At 36.1% G+C, this 24,629-nt stretch overlaps 2 protein-coding genes across 9 annotated transcripts; one reads left to right on the top strand and one right to left on the bottom strand.

The window, feature by feature from the left end:
- Positions 1 to 1,860: 1,860 nt before the first annotated feature.
- LOC149011797 (mitogen-activated protein kinase kinase SIPKK-like) lies at positions 1,861 to 9,450 on the top strand. Of its 2 annotated transcripts, none has more exons than XM_089163380.1 (9): positions 1,861 to 1,996; positions 2,101 to 2,185; positions 3,706 to 3,840; positions 6,628 to 6,852; positions 6,929 to 7,111; positions 7,291 to 7,508; positions 7,894 to 7,939; positions 8,015 to 8,118; positions 8,907 to 9,450. In XM_089163380.1, exons 1-8 carry the CDS (start codon positions 1,863 to 1,865, stop codon positions 8,102 to 8,104), a joined length of 1,116 nt encoding a protein of 371 aa, XP_089019506.1. In that variant the 5' UTR covers positions 1,861 to 1,862; the 3' UTR covers positions 8,105 to 8,118; positions 8,907 to 9,450. The 2 variants fall into 2 exon arrangements, with proteins under 2 accessions (XP_089019506.1, XP_089019505.1); XM_089163379.1 differs by having other exon boundaries at positions 8,838 to 9,446.
- Positions 9,451 to 11,350: 1,900 nt separating this feature from the next.
- On the bottom strand, positions 11,351 to 17,889 carry LOC149011796 (protein phosphatase 2C 50-like). 7 transcript variants are annotated; one of them, XM_089161734.1, is made up of 7 exons: positions 17,612 to 17,889; positions 17,374 to 17,463; positions 15,881 to 17,180; positions 15,437 to 15,796; positions 15,243 to 15,348; positions 13,297 to 13,633; positions 11,351 to 12,747 (listed from the first exon to the last, which is right to left on the bottom strand). In XM_089161734.1, exons 3-6 carry the CDS (start codon positions 16,769 to 16,771, stop codon positions 13,299 to 13,301), a joined length of 1,692 nt encoding a protein of 563 aa, XP_089017860.1. In that variant the 5' UTR covers positions 16,772 to 17,180; positions 17,374 to 17,463; positions 17,612 to 17,889; the 3' UTR covers positions 11,351 to 12,747; positions 13,297 to 13,298. The 7 variants fall into 7 exon arrangements, with proteins under 7 accessions (XP_089017860.1, XP_089017861.1, XP_089017859.1 ...); XM_089161735.1 differs by lacking the exon at positions 11,351 to 12,747 and having other exon boundaries at positions 12,757 to 13,633; positions 15,881 to 16,931; positions 17,612 to 17,888; XM_089161733.1 differs by lacking the exon at positions 11,351 to 12,747 and having other exon boundaries at positions 12,757 to 13,633; positions 15,881 to 16,923; positions 17,612 to 17,888.
- Between the last annotated feature and the right edge of the window lie 6,740 nt (positions 17,890 to 24,629).

Raw genomic sequence — 24,629 nt, 5'->3', positions numbered from 1 at the left:
AAGAACCGTCCAAAAGGAATCTTGAAACGAGTCTCAGCAAATTAAATGCCTTGAAGTATCGATCAGATCAGCCTTTCTTTTTCATTTTGGTAAGAGTCACTGATAAGACCCAAATCCAATTTGTCAAACCTCGTGCTCAAAAGCTCTTACAACTTGCAATTGAACCAGCTCTTACGTGGCAAAAATAACAAAATTTTCTTAAATTGTTATTGACAAAGACAACAAGTCAACAACACGATTAATCAATCAAGTTAAACATGTGCATAAGCTAACTCATTAGACACTCATTGAGAGATTTCCTTTGAAAGAGAGTCGATTCAAATTGTTCCACCTTCAAGGAGGAGCCATTTCTGAATTTCATCGCGATGGACTTTCTTTTAAGTGGATGATTTTAATTTGTTGTCATGGACCCTATAAGGGTTATGAACTTAATCTCTTATTAATCACGTAATTAGAATATTGGCCCTCTTGGCGTCTTTGCTTAATCACCCCTAGTATACGTAATTCACAAGGTTTCTAATGTGTGTGAGAATTCATAATCCACAGTCAAGAAGGACAAGATGGGTTTTCGAGCTGTTTTTGAAGGAAATCTTTCAAGTTACATATGTGGGATGTTTTGCCTTTGGTAACTTCTCGTTGAACTTGCTTAATTTTGAACTTAATTTCCTCAGTGTGATTGAAATTAAATCAAACCCTGCTTTCCCAAGTTTGAGTTAGAGAAATCTAGTAGAGTGAGCGAACAGTCATTGATCTTCTACCCAAACCTCATCTGTGCCTTGACCAATATACCTTACACTTTCAATTCCCTAAGAGATAATTTACAACTCTATATTCATGCTCACTTTGGCCCTTTTGGAATGATAATATTCTAGGGTGGTTCACAGATCATGCAAATTAATCTCTCTCTATATATAAAAATATCCCATGACCTATATACATGTTTTTAATGAATGCATTTGTTTTATCATATTATATAAAATAAAATAAAGTAATTCAACTACATGGTCAAAGTCAACAAATCTATCTCTTTGCCCAGTTGCCACTTTGGGCTTCTTGTCTGTTTTGGGGTAACAAGATTTGCATATAAATGTCAAGAAATAATTATTTTAAGAACTGTGAGATTTTTAATTATATTTTTTTATTCTAAGCATATGTTTAAGGATAAATCCAACAAGAAATAGTAAATTTTTCTTAGAATGTCAAAGATATTTTTTAAGGGTCTGTTTGGTTACATGAGTCTGGAGATTTCAAATATTTAGAGATTTCAAATCTGTAGATTTCAAATCTATGGAGTTATAATTTATAAAATTAGATGTTTGGTTGTGAAATGAAATCTGTGAATTCATCCTAAAAAATTATTTGATCGACGTGATTTTTGTGAATGTGCAAATGTATAGCTTTTTTGAAATCTCTGGATTTCACCCCTGACCCATAAATCTACAGATTCACATTTTTAGTGTAAAAAGGTGAATCTCTAGATTTCATGAATCTAGAGATTTTTACAACCAAACGGGTATAATTCTCAGATTCATGAATCCAGAGATTTGAAATCTCTGGATTCATGTAACCAAACAGGCCCTAAAGCTACTTGTAACATTTCACATTTTCTAAGACAAAATTTAAAAAGATCATCAAAAGTATTTTTATCGAACCAAACACCATCAAATTTTCTATCTTGGTGTGGAAAATGTTGTCGTGTGTAAATGCAAATGAGGTATCGAGATTCCATAGACTCATAACAAAAGAAGGGAGGTGAAGAGTAATAGCTCACATTATTCACGTACGTGAAGAGTAATCTGACTCAGAAGTTAATTTCACTTTGTAATGAAAGGAAAGTAAAGGAAAGAGCATTTAATAAAGAAATGGTTTTGCAAAGACTCTGTAGTCTACAGAGTACAGACGACCCAGGAAGCAGAGGAAGAGCCGCCATGAAGAAAGGGAGCTTGAACGTCCGGCTTTCCATTCCTTCCGACGAAACTTCTGTTTCTGAATTCATGTATTTCTCTTTTTCTTTCATCTTCTCTGCATTTCTCTTCTTGGTTAATTTCACTTTTTTGTTCTTGTTGAGATCAATCATGGTGAGTTCTTTTGTTTTGACAGCACTCCCACCGGTACGTTCAGAGCTGGGGATCTGATAGTCGACAAAAATGGAATTCGAATTATCTCTCAGAAGGAAGATGAGCCGGTAAGACCCATTTGCTAGACTTCACGATTCTGTAATTGTTCAGTTATTAGCTCAATTGGTATTCCACCCATAGTTTTCTGACTTCTGGTTTCGATCGTCTTCATTTAGTCCAATCTTGATTTTGTCGCTCACCCTTTTCTCCATTTTAGCAGCTTGTTCTATAAGTTGATTAACTCCATGAAGATATAATTGACAAAGATTAGATTATGCTTTCTACTGATTTCCCAGAATATAAGTTGTAGAAGAAGCTTTGAACTCAAAAGGTAGGGATATATTTTTAATAATCCGTTGGACATAGAATGATGGACTGGTGCTTTCTCTTCTTCTGTTCTCACTGCCCATCACTGTGACTGTTACGGGACAGTCCCCATATTTTATTGGGTCAAAGGAAAGTGATAATGAATTTCTAATTACAATCCAATGCAAGAACACCCAGAAGGATTTCCGTCATCCAAGAAACTGAGTTCAATATCTAATTAGCGCTCAGCCCGCCCACCATAGTTCTTGGTTTTCAGTAACAGATTGCAACTACGTGATTTTTCCCCCAATCATCAAGTGTTCTTTGCTGATATTACCTTGTAGAGATCACTGCTGATCCAATCAACTAGTGATCTTAAAGTTAATGAAAATAATAATAAATAAATAACCTATGCTGTATTGTCATTATTCATTCTGTATCCAATTTATCATTTCACAATCAAACTAACTCATAGATTCTGCATTAAAATTTTGGTTCAGATATGATTTTGTTACATCTAGCCACACTTTGTTAACCGAGTATTTTTCCTTTCATGATCTATACTACCTTGTCAATGTTCTATCCTCCCACGGTATGTGTTCTCTTTTGGTTTGGGTGTTCTCATTGGATAAACTCCTAGAACAATCTATGGTTAATAATTGGATCTACTATCCAATTCTTGAATCTTATTTTAGGAAATTGGAAACATGCTATCCCTCTAGAAACTGGTTCTTGTTGACTAGTTTTAAGCCTTTTTCAACATACCAAGTGATTGAGAGTATGAAAAACTCGCATAATAAAAATCACGAAATTTTACCTACTCTTGTGCAAGTTATTTTCTGTTTATTATTCTTTTTTGATAGTCAAGGGATAAAAAAACAGTACAAAGTTCATTTACCTATGTTTTGTAACTCATCCAACACAGAGTTGAGATTTTCTGAAAAGAAAATACATTGGCAGTTTTCATTGTGTTCAATTATTTGGTTTATATTTCTCAAATATGAGGTTGGGTTGTGGTATCACATGGAAAGCACTGTATGATGAAGCATATGCAAAGAAATGTATATGTGAAAAAAAAAAAAAAAAAAAAAAAAAGAAGAAGAAGAAGAAGAAGAAGAAGTAGTTATAATTTAAAGAATCTATGAGAGAGAGAGTGAGAATGTGCTACATTGCTTGTGGTATGCTTGTTTGATAATTCAGGTTGCAGTTTGATTCACAAAGTACCATAGAATTGTGTACTCTTATGATGTTAACATTCTTGTATGTATTATCCTTTCTACAGCCAAATCTTATAAAGCTATCGGATAACCAATTGACCTTAGCTGATATTGATGTAATCAAAGTGATCGGAAAGGGTAGTGGAGGGGTTGTGCAGTTGGTCCGACACAAATGGACTGGCCAGTTTTTTGCTCTGAAGGTGCTGTATGAGTTTGACTGTATCCCTGCCTTATTTACACAACCTACACTTATTCTCATTCTTCCTGCGTTCTTACTTTCCTCACTTTGCAGTCATTGTCTCAATTGCTGGTTCACTTTTAAGATATGGTTATCAAGTTTTGATACCCAATCATATTCTTTTCCAATACTCTTTGTCATCTACTTTTGGTTTGAAGAATATGAACTAATCCATATATAACACCTTCCAGAGGTTGCTATTGGACAACAGAGGCGCTCAGCAGATTTAGTCAAGAAATCAATAAAATTGGACACTATCAAAATCAGAAAATGATAATTTTCTGGTCTTTATAATAATCAAGTATAACATTCTCAGGTCACTAGCTTGGGATGTGAAATTCTGGTTAAATTACTAACAATTGGAGATTCTGCATGTCTGCTGTTAATCCGATTCATCAGCATGCCCATTAGGCAGAGGCAAGATCTTTCTCCTGAGAGGTCATAATGATGCACTGATGGTATCAGGGATTGCACCTCATAGTGGTCCAAGCTTCCTTATTGTAATTTATGAGTCCTATTGTAAAGCAATAATCCTGTTCTACATCAGAAGCATGCTTAGATGCTGTAGTTTTCTTGAAGGAGTATGCAATGTAATTGCTTTGGACTTGAAATTAATCAAGATGTAGTGATTTTTGTGCAAGAAGACTCGATCATAATTTGAGAAATGTGGAAATTATAATATATACTGTAGAACATTGTAAAGAGTAAGACGAGAGTAAAACCGGGGAAAATTTGATGCCGAGGGTAGAAAAAGGAAAGTGATTCTGGTAATAGTGGAATGGACATAGTTCCATGGACAAATCTGTGGATGAATGAAAAGCCACTATTTTCAAAATTGTCCCTTAGGAATTGCCAGAAGGCAATGTTAATGTCTTAGGTTTGGGGCAGGATCGAAAAGGATCTAGGTGGACCCCTACAGCTCCACTTTTCTTGTGATTGGAGGACTAGACCAATCACTAGATGGTTTACTCATTGTGTATGACTAAGTCGTAGAGCCACGCCCTTGCTTTATGAATTCCAAGAAGAAAATACTTCTAAGATGACTGTTATTGCATGTGTCTGTGGCCTTGGCTGTGTTTCCAAACAAGGCCAAGGTGCAGATCATTTGAAGCAGGAAAAAAAGCAGCTCCCCCCCCCCCTCTTGCTAAGAGGGGTTCCTAGGCCTTTAGCTTGACTATTCCCTCAAGTCCGTGTGAGCTTCACAGTCATAGGACTGGGTCATTCAAGGATTTAAGTGGGGTCCCCAAGCAGGTAAGAGGAGTCGAACACAGGTCATATGTTTGTTTGGACCAGCACTGATGTGAACTGGCCTAACCTTTATAAGGGCAGACCCCGTGCCAAAGGTGTCTGCAGAAGCAAAGTATGAAAGAGGGGGGGGGGGGGGGGGCTGGGCAACAGTTTTCCTACACAGCCTTACCCCCAACACTATTGATGAGAGGCTGTTTCAACTTGGCTACCCCTTTGTGGTTGAAAATACAAGGTATGGATACTAGTCTTTACATAAATAGGTACTCTATATGTTATAGAAGGTTATAGACACAATTTGAATTCTATATTACTTTCCACTGAAGAAGTATGTCTGAGTTTCTTTCGATGGGTGCACCTACATAAGTTGGTAGACAAGCACCTATCTTCTCAACGTGGCAAGTTGGATGAACCTGAATGTTGTGAATACAGAGGTCCTTTGGTCACTTGTCATATTTCAGTGAAAAGGAGTTAGCCACATCATACCCCAAAGTATTGAAAAACCAAAGACCACCAAAAGGGTGTGCATGAATGATTGGGCGACCGAGAATGCATATACATACATCGGTAGGTATAATTGAATTTGAGGTTGAAAATTTACATATGGTCAATCTGTATCATGCCCCACATATCCAAAGGTCAGAAAGTCCAACTCTTCCCTTGACTTCCCAATTAGGTGACGCATCCACCTATTTTTGTTGACATATCTTTTGGGAGAAACATCTTTTGAGAAAATAACACGTTTCTTCCTTTTCATTTTTCTCTTTTTAGTTTTTGGGAATTATAATTCCATATTGGTTTCTTCAGGTCCTTGGTGTCTTCAATACTTGAGAGCTCTTCCCATTTGATGCCTGAATGGTTTTGGGTTGGACACCTCATTCATGGCATAAAAGCCTAGGTCTTATTTGTTGTGCTCCATAAGTTGCCTATCCACATTGGAGCCAGGCATGCTGAGGCTACATGTGAGAGGGACTGTTGAGATGTTGGGAGTTACATGGACAGTCCCAAATTGGTTTGTTCCGGCACTCGGTGTCTTCATATTCTTCAGGAACTCTCTCCTATAAATGCCTTAGGTTTTGGGTTGGAGCCTCCAAACACTTGATTATAGGTAGGTTAGCTATTTTGGCAGGGCAACCCTCATTGACACGACTCAAGCACGATAACCTCCCCTCCCTCTTCTCCTCACTGTTGTATAACTTGTTAATCAACGTTCTCCTTTCTGGGCGTGCCATCCTTCCACAGGATTTGTATGGTTTGGTTGGAACTAGTGGTTCACCAATTAGGCGTTGTTTGAACGTAGTCATTCTCCCATGAAACCGGTTAAAGGGTTCTATTTTCCAGAATAACAGTTATTTTTCTCCCATACTGCTGCTCTTTTGTTGATGCTGTAGCTTATGTTTACCTTCTATGACTAATCACAAGTTTTCTAAACCATTGTCATACAGTGTTCCTCTTAGGTTACAACTCTTTGTTGGGGAAAGTTCTAATGAACTGCAAAATACAGGTTATTCAACTGAATATCCAGGAGCCTGATCGCAGACATATTGCACAGGAATTGCAGATTAACCTGTCAGCACAGTCTCCATATGTGGTTGTATGTTACCAATCATTCTATGAGAATGGTGTCATATCAATTGTTTTGGAATATATGGATGGTGGTTCTCTTGCAGATTTTCTAAATAAAGTCAAAACAATTCCAGAGTCATATCTTTCTGCTATTTGTAAGCAGGTTGGTAACCTGTGTAATGTTCATTGATCAAGATTTCCCTTATTTGATTCCTTCCATTGAACAAGTTCATATGCAGGTGCTCATGGGTCTGTTGTATCTTCATCATGACAAGCACATCATCCACAGGGACTTAAAACCTTCAAATTTATTAATAAATCATGCAGGAGAAGTCAAGATAACTGATTTTGGTGTAAGTGCCATATTGGCGACCACCTCTGCTCAGGCAAATACCGTGATTGGGACTTACAACTACATGTCTGTGAGTATATTAATAAGTATTTTGGATTTTTATGGGGGTCTTGTTTTGGTTGGGAAACTTACAATTTTTAATTTTTTTAGGCGTCCTTGCAAATTAGCACTTTGTTATCCACATCTATAAATAATTGAAATTTGAAATATATATGTTGAAACTCTATTTCTGGATTTTATTTTTGATAGCCAGAGAGAATCTGTGGATTTAAACATGGCAGCAGAAGTGACATTTGGAGCTTGGGATTGGTTTTACTAGAGTGTGCAACTGGAAAATTTCCTTATACCCCACCACAAATAGAAGGATGGGTCAACTATTATGAGCTAATGGAAGCAGTTGTGGAGCAACCACCACCTCATGCACCTGACGAGTTTTCTCCAGAGTTCTGCTCCTTTATCTCAGCATGGTACTGGAAAATTGGCTTATATTTGTTCAAGTGACTTCATGCACCAAACTTCATTTTGTCAATCTGATCTCATATAGTTTTATACTGATTTGCAATGTTCAAGTCAATGTCATTCTTCTTGAAGCTTAGGTATTAGTGAGAGGTTTGCATTTTTGTCTTTTCTCGAACATTCTAATTCCCGATCAGAGCTTGAAATTATGACTAATGAGCAGATGAATTTTACATTTAAGAAAAGTTACATGTCTAAAAATTTTAAAAGAAAGAAGAAGTTGATCTCCTTCAACCAAGTGTGTTGGAGGATCCCCCACTGCCCCATTCACCAAGCATCTGTGTCTTTTGAGGACTTATCATATTTAAAGCTGATGTGAGATTCATTACTTTTCAGTTTACAGAAAGACCCGAAACATAGACAGACAGCACGTAAGCTGATGGTACGGATACAACCACTTCATTTATCTCATTTCCTTGATGTTGAGTCTGATTATCTGTGTGCTCATGTTAACCAGGAACATCCTTTTATCAGTAAGTATGAAGACTCAAATGTTGACCTCGCTGCTTACTTCACTAATGCTGGGTCTCCACTTGCAACATTCTGATCGTTTTCTATCTGGTACGTCTTACACTTAGATAGTTTTTGTACTTTTTGTAGAAAAATGTCGAACTACTCACAATCATCCTTTTTATTCTGATTGCTTACCCAGTATACCAGATTTTTATTTTTTTTTATTTTTGGATGAATAAATAAATAAATTATGACCCAGTATACCAGATTAGTACTACCAATATAGGCCCATTGCTGCTTTTATTTCTCCCCTTCATTTTTTTCCTACTGTCTAGTGAAATGTCGGGTTTCCTCCTGCAATTTCTACAACCAGCCTATCTGGTGTGTCAGGCAACTTAAGAGTTGGTTTTCAACTTGAGCATTCAGAGCCGATTTTCTTAAATTTCACTTCCATGTTCAACCAAATAGCGTAGATTCTAATTAGAAACATGATAAAGTTGAATAAGTCTCTTATGTAAAGGTTTAATTGTTATATTTGGTAAGATCTTGAGTCATATTCACAATAATTTTTATATTCCATTCCCTTTCTCTCCCTTGCCTTGCAACCAGATGTTCCCTGGTAAGCTTCTCCTGATGATTAAATGGACAAGATTGTCTTTTTCTTCTCTTGGGCATCCCAAGAGGTGAATACCCTGTTTGATCCACATGTGCATCTGCAGCCATCAAATTTTGTGATTAGGATTATGTATACTAGTTCTCCTAGAAGATAAACTATTTAGATGTATATAATTCATTTAAATACTGATATTCTCCACTGGTGATAGCAGACACTGCATATTTTCCTAAAGATTGCAGACATGCTGCTCTAATGGGTATGTGTCCTGTGTGAGTTGTAGAAGAGCAAAAATTTCTTGGGTTTTTGGAAGAGAATGGATTCGGGTTATTGAGAATCAGCAAGATAGAAAACCCAAAGCTGGAGAATCGAAGGAGGCCTGCAGCATCATTCCATCAATCCGAGATTATTTCTTGAAAAGTCAATCTCTGGGTGGTATTTATATCTGAAAAGATACATAGTATGTTTGCTAACTTATGAACTTGAAATCAGTGAAACAGAAGCAGGTTGAGTCTTCCATTGGGTACTGAAGAGATATATTTCTTGTACTAATGTTTATTTTATCACTTTTCTGATTATACTCTAGCATTCAAGAAAAAATATGCTTGCTGTTCAGGGATTTAGTTCATGGCATTGGTTAGATACTGTTACTGGATGAACATTCCCCCTCAAGAAGTGACCCCTGCACCCAGGACCAAAGGAATGACAGTTTGAGCAATGGATGTTAATACCATTGACACTTAGGGCTTACTAATTCTAATAAATACCCTTTGCAGTTACATTGCACCCTAGTATCTGCCATATTATAGATCTGCTTTGGTTTCTAGTTGTTAGATATTATTCCTAGAAGTGGAAAAAGTGCCAAGGACATTTTGGATTTGAAGGGTAGAAGGAATGATGAGTAGATTCCCTTACCAGCAATGAAGAAAAAGCTTTTGTCTGAATTGAAAATTTTCAAGAGAGAAAAAATATTTCAGGGTCCTGTGTATTTGGAGATTTAGACTTCCTAGATATTATTCTTACTCAATGAGATTTCTATGCCCTCCCACAATCTTTCTTCTGATGCTAAAAATCTCTTCCACAGGAAAAACAAAAAAAAAAAAAAAAAAAAAAAAAAAAAAAAAAGAAAGAAAGAAAGAAGAAGAAGAGAGAGAACGCGTTTAAATCTTTAAAATCACAATTTACATGCTTCTTGATTTTTTATTTAATAATTTTATATAAGGCTCCTAAAAAAATTTTAAAAAAATGTATGCTCTGTTCCGGTTTAAAGGGGTTCTTTTTAGGGTTACTTGCATTACTTGCTGTGTTTAGCATGATTTTTATTTTTTATTTTTACCCTTTTTTCAAAAGTCAATACTAAAACTCACTTTAGATTGAAATACAAAATTCTTAAAATAATTTTTTTACTGAAAACTACGTTTGGCATTACTTTTCTATAATTTTTTTTTTTTTGAGTTATATATATATATATATATATATATATATATATATGATTTTTATGTTCTTTTAAGAAATCCTCTAGCATCAATATTATTTTTTGTCTCTTTTATGATAATTGTATGAACGCTTTTTATGCTCTTTTTTGCTCTAAATTCACATGCCAACATATTATGACTTCAAAATTTCGAGTTTTAAATTGTTTCAACAATAATCTAGCAGAACCCTTTCTAGTAATTGTCATATTTAAATATGTGATATCTCATCAGTTTTCAATTTCAACTAGTAGAAGTAGAAAGTGCAGACCCTTTTAAAAATTCTGCTCTTTAATTTTAAAGTTATTAGGTTTTGGACAAACCCTTAAAATTAGGAGGATATGACCTAAAGGATTGGAGGAGAGTTTGAACTTCGAAGAAGCAAACTCTCAAGGGGTCATTGGCTCTAAGGCCCATTATTCAGCCCACTATTTCGGCCCAAATTTATTCTTAGAATCCACCGTTAAGACCTTTTATAAGCTGAATGCAGAAGCTAGTCCAAAGAAGAATTTTTCTAGGGTTAGGCTTTGTTATATGGAAGCTGCATCATGAGATTTGGTGAAAGGAAAAAAAAAAGGAAAAAAAGTTGTAATTTGGACAAGTCATTCATGACTTTTATTTTATTATTTTATTCTTTGGAATTGATTGCTCTATGTTTGGGGGTGGGGACTAGTACACAAACCAGACTATAGGGAGAATCACACACATGACCTCTTCACTCGAAGGTGCCGGTGGTTATTACTGACTGAACAACCATTCAGTAATAAATTATCATAATCTAAGGTTAGATGATCATATGATTTGTTTAGGAGATTTCTTTTTTTCTTGTGAAGGCGATCCAACCCCTATTGGAAGGAGCCTAAATCCCAAACAAAGTAGAGGATTGTGTTTCCCTCACATTCGGCGACACATTGAGAATGCTAAGGCAGATCAGAGATGAGTCATCTTCTTAAATGCATGGTGAAGAGATGTGAAGAGAATACAATCCGATCTTGAGAAGAGAACCCCCAACTCTGTTGGAAGATTGTCGATAAGACAAGATAGTGCTTGACAACTGTTTACAAAACCCTTTGCCTACCAAGTACCAACAAATTATTACGAATGAAAAGGGTCCTCGTTTATCTTCTAGTGGTGCATATTTTAAGCAGGAGTTTTGGAAAACCTTGGATAAGAATATTCTAATGGAAAACCTTGGATAAGAATATTCTAATATCCACCATTGAAGTTAATACAAACAAGGTTTAAAGTGCCGGTATCAAATGTCGTATCAGTCAAGTGATTTAAGAGACGTATCGTCTTATATCAAGTGTTGTATCGTTGTGGCTAATATATTTTAGTGTAATTCAACGGAAAGATATATCAAAATGTATCATATCGGTTGGATCAAATATGAATATGTATCAACTAGTACCGTATGGCATCGCATGATAATTTAAACCTTGAATACAAGTACTAATTTGATGATTAGATCTTAAATTAATAATCATAAACTAGTTTGGTAGGTAAGCAGCCTGCACCTGCTCATCATCTTCTTCTTTCTTCCCTCGTAGAGCCACCATCAAACAATCTCACCTCAACAATGAAGAAAAAAAGGAAATTCAAAACTAATTCAAACCTAACAGAGAAAAATGTCCAAATCTTAATAGAATATATTACGTCATAATCCATATAGCCTAACTCTTATTTTCATAGAGAAATATTTTTCCAGATTTAAACCCGTGACCAGGGATCATAATAGAATGACCATTAACAACTCAATCCATCAGCAGCCAAAATAATTAAATACACTGATTAGGGGCTCTTCCTGTTCCAGTCACTGGTTATAATAAATCCACATCAGAGGTTGGAGTTCTAGCACATTAGTCAGAAAGCAAATAACTCATACACATCATGGGCGTCTTCAGTGATTGTTTACCAGTTCTAGCATGAAATTCAGTAATCAAGTTAGCACAACCATCTGGTCAAATGGCACAAACTGTCTCATAGGCTGATTAAGATCATACCCAGACACTGCATATACTAGAAACAGTACTGAAAGAACACAATGATACTGAAATTAATGCTTGAGAAGTAGAAACACTTTACAAGCTAGCCAAAAAAATATGCTTAGGGAGAGATGATTTCAGTGATCTTTAATCATCTATTCATCCTACATTGCATAATCTTGCACTTCATTTTTGAACAGCATGTACTCTTTCATGAACTTATCAGATGTTCAATGTGTGATTTACCCCATTCACAGGCATACACATCAGTCTAGAGAGGGGGATTCTTTTTCTTTTTGAAAAAAATAAATCCAAGTTATACTTAGACATAACATGCTGCAACTGAAACATATATGAGCAGTTTCGAGATGGAAATGGATATTCGCATGTTAACTGACGGTTTATGTTTATAATGGCAGAAGATGAACTAAATACAATTAATCAAGTGGAAAGGATACACAGAAACAACCAAATAATAATAATAATATAATAGTAATAATCATAATCCTAACTCAATTCCTTCATTTAATAGACCAGAATAACTAAGCACTCCTTCATGATTTTGATGTTCCACCACACTGAAAAATAAATCACCTCAAACTCAACTTTGTGGGATTTTACATTTGTTAAGAGATTCAAGACTGATCCTTGTCCAGATAACTGCAATCTGAAATCCTCGAAACCAAATATTCAGTCCAACAAGATAGTCAAAGAATAATTAAATTCACAAAACAATATATGGAAGGCATAAGATTGTAGAAACAGTTCTAACAAAAACAGCATGGAAAAAATAGTCCTTTTGTTTCGTATAAGAGGATAAACAACAACCACCTTACAATCTTCGACTTTTATAATCACCAAAAGATAGAAATAATATGAAGTAAAATACCTCACAGAGCCATTAACTCGGAGGCGAAAACAAATACAATCAAGCAGACCTCAGCTTTGGGAAAGAAAAGTTTCTCCCACCTCCTAACCCTAAAATAGCTCAAATTTACATGGCCAGACCTTGGTATGGAATGAGTCAAAGACTTTAACCAAGAGGTACTTCAGTATACTGCAGATTCTATAATACATACAAAATGCTACCCAGGTACACCCATTAAGCCCAAGTGAAAAAACATAAGGGCGAAGAATACATTAATGGTGGTAACCAATCCACTAGGTGCAATATCATACAGTTCTGAATCGAAAATGATGCTGTAGTTGAACTTACAATCAGGATTTGCTTTTGAACTTCCTCTGAGCTTTCAAGTCCACCACAATAATGGTGATGTTATCCTTGCTACCCTTCTGGAGAGCAAGCTTTGACAGGCACTCTGCTGCTGCCTGTGCAGCAAGGTCAACTCCATCACCCCTTTCTGCAAGAGGAGTCGCACCATTCTTTTTGTGCCAAAGGAGGATACGTCTTCGAGCCACTTCACAAACTTCCTCATTTGTCATAACGTCCCATAATCCATCACTGGCTAGAATAAGACATTCATCCTCTTTGACCCGAGGAACAAGCTTCACCTCTGGTTGTGGGATGATCCATGGTTTCAGATATCTATCACCTGTATTCCAACAGTATAATGAACCGGTCAAGCAAAGAACAACAAACATCTATTCATCAACTACAGAACATTTTTAAATAACTAGAACATCAATATTAACATGTATCTAGAAGTGTACCAAAAAATATGTCTTCCTAGAAATATCTTTTCGAAAACCATACATCCTTGGAACAAAGATTACATGTTCTATAGACAATTATGAGTTTTAAAAGTCAATATTAATTACAAACAAGGTCCATATACTCGAATTTTCCCCTTCAAATAAGTAAGCCACCAATGATTAAATAAGGACTTAAGTTCTCCAAATGAAAAAGAAAAATATAGAGAAAAGAAACAGTAGCTCATTGTCTAGGGAATGAAAATTTTAATGTTTATCATGTTAGTTCTAGCTTAATAAGTGTACAGGATAATGGAAAAGGCACTGAACAAGTAATCGATTTATTTTAAATGAATAAAAAGCATCACAACATGTCACCAAAGATGGTCATACTACAGCAAACTACTCCCAATTTCAAATATGCCACCATACTCATGTGGGACTACCATATGTCATTCATTGTGCTCCAACATCTAAGTGACACATTTCAAATAACACAGCTATCCAAGATTTTTTTTCCTTACAATAAGAAATATGTTAGGACCCTAGGATAAGGCCATGTGGAGGAGAGAGAGAGAATTAGGGTTAGTTGGGGTAATAAATAGAGGGACAATGGAGTGGAGAGGCATCGAATATTATGGGAGTGATTTTGGGCAGCCGTAGGCTGAGGGGCACCTCTGGGTGTGGGGGTGACTGGCACCATTAAAACCAGTACTATCTTGTTAATTTCTTGCATTTTTTTATTGATTTTGGGAGGTATTAGTAGGGTTTTATCACAATACGATACAACATCAATATGCTACTACATAAATGTGTTTTGATAATATTAAGACATTCGCATGAAAAATAAATTAAAGAAACATAAGACTTTAAGCAAACATCAGTACATGTACCAATTCAGTATCAACTACAAATAAAATACATAAGTGGTAGAACTGCTTGCAAGGTTAATAATAAACTCTTTTAGAGGAACAGAAACATTGGTGAATTGAGGATCTCAATTATTGGACATAACTTGCCCTACACTAGACAAGTAGCCACCACATTTAGACCAGATCAGGAATTAGTAAACCAAGTTGCAAAATCATCCTACCCACCACAACTAAAATTGTTCAAATAAACTTCAACAGATGTTCTTCTGTGATTTAAGAAAGAAATGAAATCAATAACTTTAACATCATCTCTTAAATATTAGATAATAATTAGATTAAAAAAAATAATAAAATAAAATAAACCTAAACATACAAGCATTATATTACTGAAAAAAGGTGATCAGAACAAGGCCAGAATGTTTTCCAGGTACGAATCAGTTACACTCACTGGCTCCCAGCATGATTACAAAACCATCAAACAGTATATGGTCAACCACTCCTCTCACCCTCTCTCCCTACCCCCACCCCCCAACTAAAACACCAAAACACAAAGGATTTTACACTAAAACGTCATGACATAATAATAATTATCATCAACTAGCAGAGGAGATGATTTAAAGCTAGTTATTGACATACATACCTATAGACCTAGACATTGCCAGAACACCAAACACACGGTGTCCATTCCACTGTATGACTTTGCCACCAGCTGCTTCGATTCTTGCAAATTCATCTTCCCTATTTGGCTAGGAAAAAAATAGTGATAAATTTGTTAATGACATAACTTTCACCAGTCCTAATATGACAGTGAAGTACTATAAATACAAGCTTCACCTTATGGTCCACTGATAATGGCACAGCCTCTTTTCCACGACAAAGGACAGCTCTTGAATCCCCACAGTTTGCAACTATTATGTGGGATGAACAAATAACAGCAACCACAGCAGTAGAACCAACAGTTTCTGGGGCAACAGGCTCAGTATTCACCTCAGACGAATCATCTTTGACTTGAACACCACCCTTACTAACTTTTCCACCAACTTCATCATCAACTTTTTGAAAACAATTGGTGAAAGCTCTTTCCCATTGCATTTGCCAATTATTCCGAACACTGCCATGATCGACACCTTCTTTTACCATTGCTATCTCCTCTGTCAAAGCCGTATGAATCCGGTCACGACAATAATTTGCAACCTGAGCAACAAAACAAAACCACTAGGATAAAACCATTCCATGTATGATTCAACAAAGACAGAGAAACAAAGATAAATAAATAACCTGCAATCCTCCATGGCCATCATAGACACCAAAAAAATGAGCTGTTGTGTGACATAAGCTTTGATCCATACCATCCAAAACATGATCTCCAACCAGCATTGAAATGGGAATCTTCAAGAACCGAGGTATGACAGCAACAGCATCTTCCATCTCTGGTCTCCAACCACAAATAGAAGTAAATCCCCAAAGTGGTACACAATCCAATTCAAAGATACTACGGGGCCCTGATCCACCAATTCCCCTCTCTTGAGGCATCTGAAGAATCATTGATCCTACTGTTGGGCTGAATCCATCTCCAACCCTTGTTTCTGAAACAGTTGGCATAGCACGGATATCCCCAGCAGGCTCCTGGTCAACATTGGGCACCCCTAAATCATTAGCTTTCATGATAATTTCAACAAGGTTAACATCCATAGATCCTGGAGTGCATAACTCACTTGCAGGCTCAAATGCCAAGAGTTCTTCACCACCGATGCTACTACTATCACTACCTAGAGACAGAGAACCAGAACTATCTACTATCTGGTCACCCCCCACAGACAAAGTTTCATCTTCTTCACTTTCTTGAATTGCTAAATCACTTGAGACCCAACTGCTAGCAATTTTGGTAGTCACCTCCACCAAAGGAACTTCAGACTCCTTTTCTTTGTCTTTGGCCACTGAGATAGTTGCAGAAACGTCGTCACTCCCTATATTACTTCCATCACAACCTTCCACTGTCGCAGAAACAGAACCAGTATGTACCTTTGTTGCAGAATCTGATAACAAGCTTGCTGTGTCCGTTATCAACTTGAGTCGTGTGATTTCCATGTGGGTTGCTATCGCGGAGCTATCACAAATTGAATTACCTAATCTAAATGGCACTGCAACCGCCGGAGACATCTCCTCCATCAATTCCCTTATCTGAATAATAATCGTAGCAGTAACCCTTCAACCCCTCCAAAACCACATAACCTATCATCATTCAACCAATTCAGCTCCTTCCACACCATGGAATGATCTCAGAACAAGGCTTTCAAGTTTCAACAGATTGATATACATACCTAGAAAACTAAAGGACCCGTCACATATCTGAAGTAATCGATACACAAAACACAACTAGCAACATCCCGAAGCAAATTAAAAAGAACCCAAGTTACAGTTAACGGATGAAATATTGAACATAACAACGGAAATAAGAAATCAGATCTGGTGATGAACAAGTGTCATGGAAATTTCTGGATTTGGATAGATTTCTCAGACCCCTCTTAGACTTTAAAAACCATCCTCCTCTGGAACGTTCGCTATTAACCCCCACTGACTACAAAACAATAATAAGAGACGAAAACGAAAAACCCAGACTCAATCACCACCAAAGTGATCAGGAAAACTTAGACGAAAACAAAACATGAACTCCTAATGCAAAGGGGTCATGAGAAAGAAACTAATAAAAGCAAGCTCTCAAGAATCACAAGCAAACCCTAAAAAAAGATGAAGTACTTTACAAATATCACCTGACTTCCCTGGATCTGAGGCAACCCATTTGAGCCACTTGAAAATTAGTTGCTCTCTCTTCTTTTTCCTCCCTCTCTTCCAATAAATCACTTCCAAATAACAAAGAAAAAACAAATAAATAAAAGGAGTAACTCATCCTCCACTCTTCCTTCCTCTGGTCAGTTTCTCTTCGCAAAACTAAAAACCCAACAAGAAATCACAAGTCTGAGAATGAACAAACAGAAATGAGCTGCTTACCATTCAAAAAAGCTGCAAGCAAACACGATCTTTCAAAATCTTTTTCCAACTCTTTTTCATTTTGAGCATGAACGCTTGGCAGTAGCAGATCAATCAGGGAGTAGAGAAAGATAGTAAAAGAGAAAAGCAAGCAAGTGAGAGGAGACAAAGATAGACAGGTGTCCAAGAGAGAAGGGCATATTAAAAGCCTTTCCACCTATTTCTTCTCCTCTCTTCTCTTCTCGTGCTCTTTTTCCCTTTTCCTTTCGCTTTCTCTCACTTCATCAAAACATTCACACAATGTTCCAAAACAAAAGTAAAATCGTCTTCATGTTACTCATGTCCCCCTAAATTAATTGTTTTGTTGAATTTCATTCTCATCAAGTTTGAACAGCATCAATTGTCTACTGAAACCCGAAACCTCGTAGTAGTGAACCATTTCAAATTGGTACAATATGTATAAAAATTGATTTTTGAAATTTGCCATCTCATTTTCATCAAGTTTCACCGTTTCATTATCTGTAGAATTATAATTATGGCTACACACTAGATATTCTGTCATAGTTCTGTTTAATTTAAAATCATTTAATTTCAAAGTTGTTTTCTATAATCCTCATCAACAAAACCCATAGAATACTTGTTACTTACAACATTTTTTCATGCGATATTTATCAAATAGGAACTCAATCACAAGTATTTTTGGGTAAGATGTGTGATATACTTTACTTTCTCAAGAAAGTGAAGTTTTCTATGACATGTCATTGAAAAAGTGAGTTCTAACAAAGGGAGAAAAAGCAATGTGCATTGAGTTTCTATTGTCTGGTTCACACCTTTTAAGCCGCATGGGGTGGTTCCATTACCTGGGGCTTAAGCTTAACACATGTTTTCTATTTGCTATATTTATGAAATGAACAATTACGTAATGAAGTTAGAACAAAGCTACAGATTAATTAACACATAAAAGAGAATCCCACACTATGCCAATGAGGAAAGAAGTAAGTCAATGTGCCCAAGCAAAGAATGTATTGGTACATGTATCTTTGTAAATGTGGAAAAAGAATTGCATCTCGATCAATAGTAGGGAAGAGACATATGTCATAATGTGAAAGGGTTTATGTTGGAATTTGTACATTATGCAATACTTTTGCTTTCTTTTCATTTGTTAAGTGTACGTTATTTTTAGTTAAGAAGGTTCAAGGGTGGAGTTCTAATTATATGGAGATTAAGGCGTTGTATTTTCTTGTAAATATTATTTCTAGAAAAATCAAAGACACAAGTAAAGGATAGCACCTGTAGAGGCGGAAATGCGCGCAATTAAAGAAGGGGTAAAGGTAGCGTTGGATATGGGAGCATGGCCACTCCAATTAGAATCAGACTCGCTGAAGGCCATAAGGTTACTGAACCCAGAAGTTAACGAGCAAGGATCGATGGGAAAATTAGTTGCTGAAATTCGAAGCCTATATGTGTCTTGAGGCCATGTTAGATTTAGTCATGTGAGGCGTCAAAATAACAAGGCTGCTGATTGGTTGTCTAAGAGGCGGCTAATTGGAAGAGATGATCTGGTCTTTTTCAATGATCCCCCGTAGGAAATGACAGACATCCTTAGAGAGGATTGTCTAAAGAGTTGTGCTTTAGTTTGATTTGATTTGTTTTGTTTTTTATGGGTCTTTTGACCCCGTTTTATAACCAAAAAAAAAAAAAAAGGATAGCACCTGTGAGATTGAGAATACTGTAGATGTAGAAAAGTTCAATAGGAAATAGTGGATCTCTTGTTTTCTTAGATGTATGCTGATAAGTTGATTTCATGTATATTATTTTATACGATTAATTTACTATATTTCCATGTGTTTACAATTGTTTTATATCAATTTACCCTAATATGATATGAAAATGAATATGTTGCACCCTTTCCTTTTATTTATATAACATTGGTGATTTTATATATTTCTTAACAAATTCTAATTAAGATTTATTACTTTTACGTGTAGGAAATTATCAATCAAATCTGGGTATTATTGCAAGAGTCCTACCTCAAGTCAAAAATATTGAGAGAATGAATCCTTGCATGCTTCTATGTTTTATTTCCTATTTAGGATTTGATCAAAGAAGAGAAAAGAGGAAGAAGAATCCAATTCAAATAAAGAAGACAGAAAAATCCCGTTTTTGAATGTCTCTGTCCAGTTTTGATCAAGATCTTCATCGGATGGTCATCTGGTGTTCGATCGAGCCAAATTTTGGAGGAGAGCTTCATGACTTCTTGGTCTAAAATCCAATGGTGGAATTATGCATTGGGAGTCTCTAAGTTAGTCCGATTCATACATCAAAACACTCCTTGGTTAAGTCAGATAAGAACTCTGAATTTGATTCAAACTCTGAGTTTAATTAATCTATAAAAGGAGAGCAAACTCCAGGAAGAAGGGGAGGTCGTTTTTGAGAGCTTTGGAACACTCGAGAGAGACTAGTAGATAGGGAAGGGAATCTTGACTATCAATCAGGAAAATATTTCTCAACTTATAAAGAGGGATAAAAGGGTGGGAATGCTTAGTTATGATGAAATCTGACCCCTAGGTCTTTAGCAATTAATAATCTAAATTTCAATTTCAATTTGCATTATAGTATAGAATAATTATCTTCCTTATTATTTGTTCAAATAAAATTGGTATAATTAATTTGGTACTTAATCTATAGTCGTCGAGGGAACGATCTTTAATCATTATATTACTTGTTTCGACAACGTACACTTGCGTTGTTATTTTTCACAACATATGCAAACAATTTTGTCAAACCACAGTAAATTCTTTATTGTCCTAAGTGTATTTAGCTTGTGTTTTTGTAGTTGTGCATCAGTTCCCTATACTTTCACTATTAGATACATAATACCTAAAGCACTGTACAATACATACCAATATCAAACAATAAGATAAATAAGTACAACAATAAGATAATCTTATATCAGAAGTACTTACTTGTATAGAGCCAAAAAAAAAAAAAAAAAAAAAAAACGAAACAATAACAACAACAAGAATTCGAACATGGTGAGTTGAGGCGTACATGAATTTTTTTTCACTTTTCCACGGATTTTCTACCAAAAACAAAGAGCAAACTCTTCTTTGAGTTTATATCGCAGCGTCCCATACTTGTATCGACAATTATAGGGGAGAATGGGCATGTGTTTGTAAGATCACCTCTAAAAGAGAAAGAGTTATAAATGATTGTACAGTCCTATCATAGACATTTGATATTAATTAATTAATATTATATTTGCCTTTTGGGTTGACCAAACTAGGGTCCAAGGACCACGGACTATGGCCGGAGCAATTTAGCCTAGCTCGGCGCATGCGTATGTAGTCTGTATCTAACTCTCTTCCAGTACACAACCCCACTTAAAAGCATTATACATATAATAGCATAATTGTTAGATCCATCCGATGTGAGACTAAAGTAAATATGATAAATTAGATTTGAATTGTCAAAACTGTGGATCAAAAACTTTTCATCCTAAATGTAAGAACAAGAGTCCTTAATAACAAAACTAATGACAATAATGGTATTATTAGATAAGAAGGGTGGGCCCCACTGCTAAGGGTAGACAAGGACCTGACGCTGTGCACTCACTCTTCCCATTCCCCAAAAACATAATACACAAGTGCGGCGTATCAGCTCTAAGTACTAGGAGGCCTAAGAGGGAAAAATGGAAAAATAAAAATAATTGTCTACATTTTTTTTTTTTTTTTTGGGGTAAAGAATAAAATTGTCTAGATTCAGTGAAAGGAAAGGGTGTGATTCTCTTTTATTATTATGTAATTTTGTATTTTATTCTTATGTGAAATAATTAATTAAATAAATAAATATATGTATTTTGGGAATTGGGAAGATAAATCCCTATGTGGGGTGGGCCCCACATAACTGACGGAGTTGTCATGGGATAAGTGTGAATGGTGGTAGTGTGACACGACTCACGAGGCTGGGTCTTCTTAAACAAATCAAAAAGCCTTTCATGATTAGTCCACGTGGCTCCATCATTTAATGACACGTGGCCTACTGGTTATCAGCTAAAGCTTTATTACATAAATCTTGCCACGTGTTTCGATCTTGAATGTTCACGTTCCCATAAAAGCCTAGTCTGGGGACTGACGCCTCTGCGTCATGTGATATTATATCAAAATAAAAAATAAAAAAATAAAAAAACAGACGAGGACCGATTGGGGAGGAAACCTTGTGACTCCTCTAGCTTTGTGGGTTTAGAGTTTTGAAGGTTCATTGACCGACTTTGCTTGTAAGGTTTAAAATATCAGTATCGAGTATTATATCGGTTAGGTGATTTTAAGAGACGTATCGTCCTGTATCGAGTATTGTATCGCTCTGGCTAATATATTTTAATGTAATTCAATTGAGACACGTATCGAGATGTATCGTATCGGTTGGGTCAAATATAGATACGTATCGGCTAGTATCGTATGGTATCGTGGAATACTTTAAATCTTGTTTGCTTGTGTCTTACGCGTTAATGGTATGTTTAGCTAATTTGTTGGATTGAAATTTCGGTCAAAATTCTAGTCTTAATTGTTGAAAATTAATGCTTGAGATCGAGATATCAGTCGAAATCTCGACCAGATCTCGATCCAATAGTTTGCTGAATTGTCATGAGCATTAAGTGCGAAAAACTAAAGCAAAATGTGTTCAGTGACTTCAGTTCTAATAATATTAGGGATAATTACTATTGCCCCCCTGTACTTTGATTTTATTACTAATGTATCCCCTGTATTTTGCAAAATTACTAATCCAACCTTTAACTTTGTCTATAATTACTAATGCCCCCCTACTGTTAAGTTCCGTTAGTTTACTGATGATGTGGCATCTCCATATTTTTTAAAAATCCCAAAATACCCTTTTACTTATCTCTTTACTTATTTACCCTTTTGTCAAGTTACAGTAATACCCTTTAATTAATTGTAGAGAAAAAAATAATCATAATCTGTTTTACTCTAAAAAAAATCACCAAAATAAAGAAATAATAATTGAATAAAATTAAAATAGAAACCGAAGAGGAGGGAAGATAGAATTCAACTCAAATTTGGAAACTGAATATCAACTACTTCGTTAATTCTTTCTCTGGCAAGATTTTGTGGTTTCGTCAATGGTGGGTTAGTAAAGCGGTTAAAATTCTAAACTCCCATGGGGAGGTGTTACGTTTCATTTCCAATATTAAAAAAGCACCCCCCCCCCCCCCCAAAAAAAAAATTGTGGTTTCCTTCCCTACGTATGCTAGAGGAGAAGGTGGGAAACCAAATCGAATTTGAATTTTGTCAATTTCTTTAATTCAAATAAATAAGTTTAGTGAAGGTGGAAAACCAATATTTTTTTAATTCAAAATAAATGAAGTTAGGGTAAAATTGACATTTAATCTGGTTTTTATAAATGGGGTAGTATCGTTTTTTCGATTTCTTAATTTTAATGAAGGACAAAGTGGACATTACATATTCAAACTTAACGGCTACTTAACACCGTTATAAGGAAGGGGGCAACAGTAATTTTGTAAAGAACAGGGTTTTATTAGTAATAAAATCAAAGTACAGGGGGGCAACAGTAATTATCCCATAATATTACTATTGCCTCCCATGCTATGGCAATTTTACAATCAAAACCTTACATTTATCAAAGTTATTATGATCCTCTTTACTTCCAATAGATATTGGACTATTTGTGTTGTTTTCCATGTACACTAATACAATTAGTGATCAAGTTCTGTATTTTTATCAAAATTAATATTATCCTTCCTACTTCAAATGGGTTAAGTGACTGATAAGAGTTAGCCCATAATATCCATGTTGTCAAGCGTGAGAGCATAAAGTACCTTTCGGCTGCGTTTATTTGCAAAGGTGGGGTGGAAGAAGAAAAAAAATGTGAGTCCCATGTGTAGTGGGGTGAGGGATTTTTAGCAGCTCTAGTTCTGACATGGTACTGTTCCCTCCTGTTGGCCGTTAGATCGTGGACACATGTTGGATTCTAATCTTATGACTACTATTATTCCAACTCTTAACCCCTTCATACGTTACCTTTTTTTTTCTCTTGTTTCGAGTGTCTGCCGTTTCCCTCTTCACCTCCGGCGACATTAAAGACAGATAGACAACAGCGGTAAACGGCCGGTTTCTGCCGTGGTGTTCTGAGTTTTGTTTTCAAAAGGACCTGGCATGGTGGATGATGGAGATGATTAAAGACTTTCTTTAATACAAGAGAAATCTGCGGAGTTATCAACCACAGCACGAATACCATTTCGAATGCTTTTTCTCAAGATGTAATACCAAAGATTTATGATGCTGTCATTGTGGTGAAGCCATGGATTTAAGAAAAACAACTTCTCACCTTTGCTCCATCTGCTAATTATGAGTATAAGAGTTATTCCTTTTTGTGCTCTAAGGGTTTTTCTCTGATTTTGGTGTTCTGTTTCTCCTTTTTATCTGGGTTTTTATTTGTTCGTGAGCTCTAGTATTTTATATGTTAAGAGGCTTCTGGATCTAGGACATGCTTTTGTGTTCCACTCGCTTCTCTTCTGAAAACAACATGCATTGCTTTAGCCGCCACCGCTTTGTTCTTCAACCGCTTCACTAAGTCTGCACTTGCTGCCTTGGCCATCGAACCCACTGTTCAATCTGCCAAAGGCACGTACGAAACAGACGATGACAAAGAAAAAGAGAGAACCCTGGAAGAGTATGTGGATTCCAATCCCGACGATGTTATGGGGCTCAGATCCCTCATGGAAGTAAAGATTAAAGCAGGCAAGGTTGACTTGATGATGGTGGTGGGGAGTTCAGTGATGCCGGAGTTGAAGATGGAGAGTGTAAAATGAGATTGGAGGCATTGGTGCAGGTGGTGAGTCGGAGTTGCCGGAGGTGAAGAGGGAGACCGCAAACACACGAAACAAGAGAGAGAATGAAGTGGCTAAGACTTAGAATAATTGTAGCCATAAGATTAGAATAAAACATGTGTCCATGATCTAACAGTTCAACGGAGGGAACAGTACCATGTCAGAACTGGAGCG

This window comes from Hakea prostrata, chromosome 7 (assembly GCF_041222555.1).
Source record: "Hakea prostrata isolate BN-2017 chromosome 7, UWA_Hpros_2, whole genome shotgun sequence".
In the NCBI taxonomy this organism is placed as follows: domain Eukaryota; kingdom Viridiplantae; phylum Streptophyta; class Magnoliopsida; order Proteales; family Proteaceae; genus Hakea; species Hakea prostrata.
Note: the sequence above shows the minus strand (reverse complement) of the source record. Positions and strands in the feature narration are given on the sequence as shown.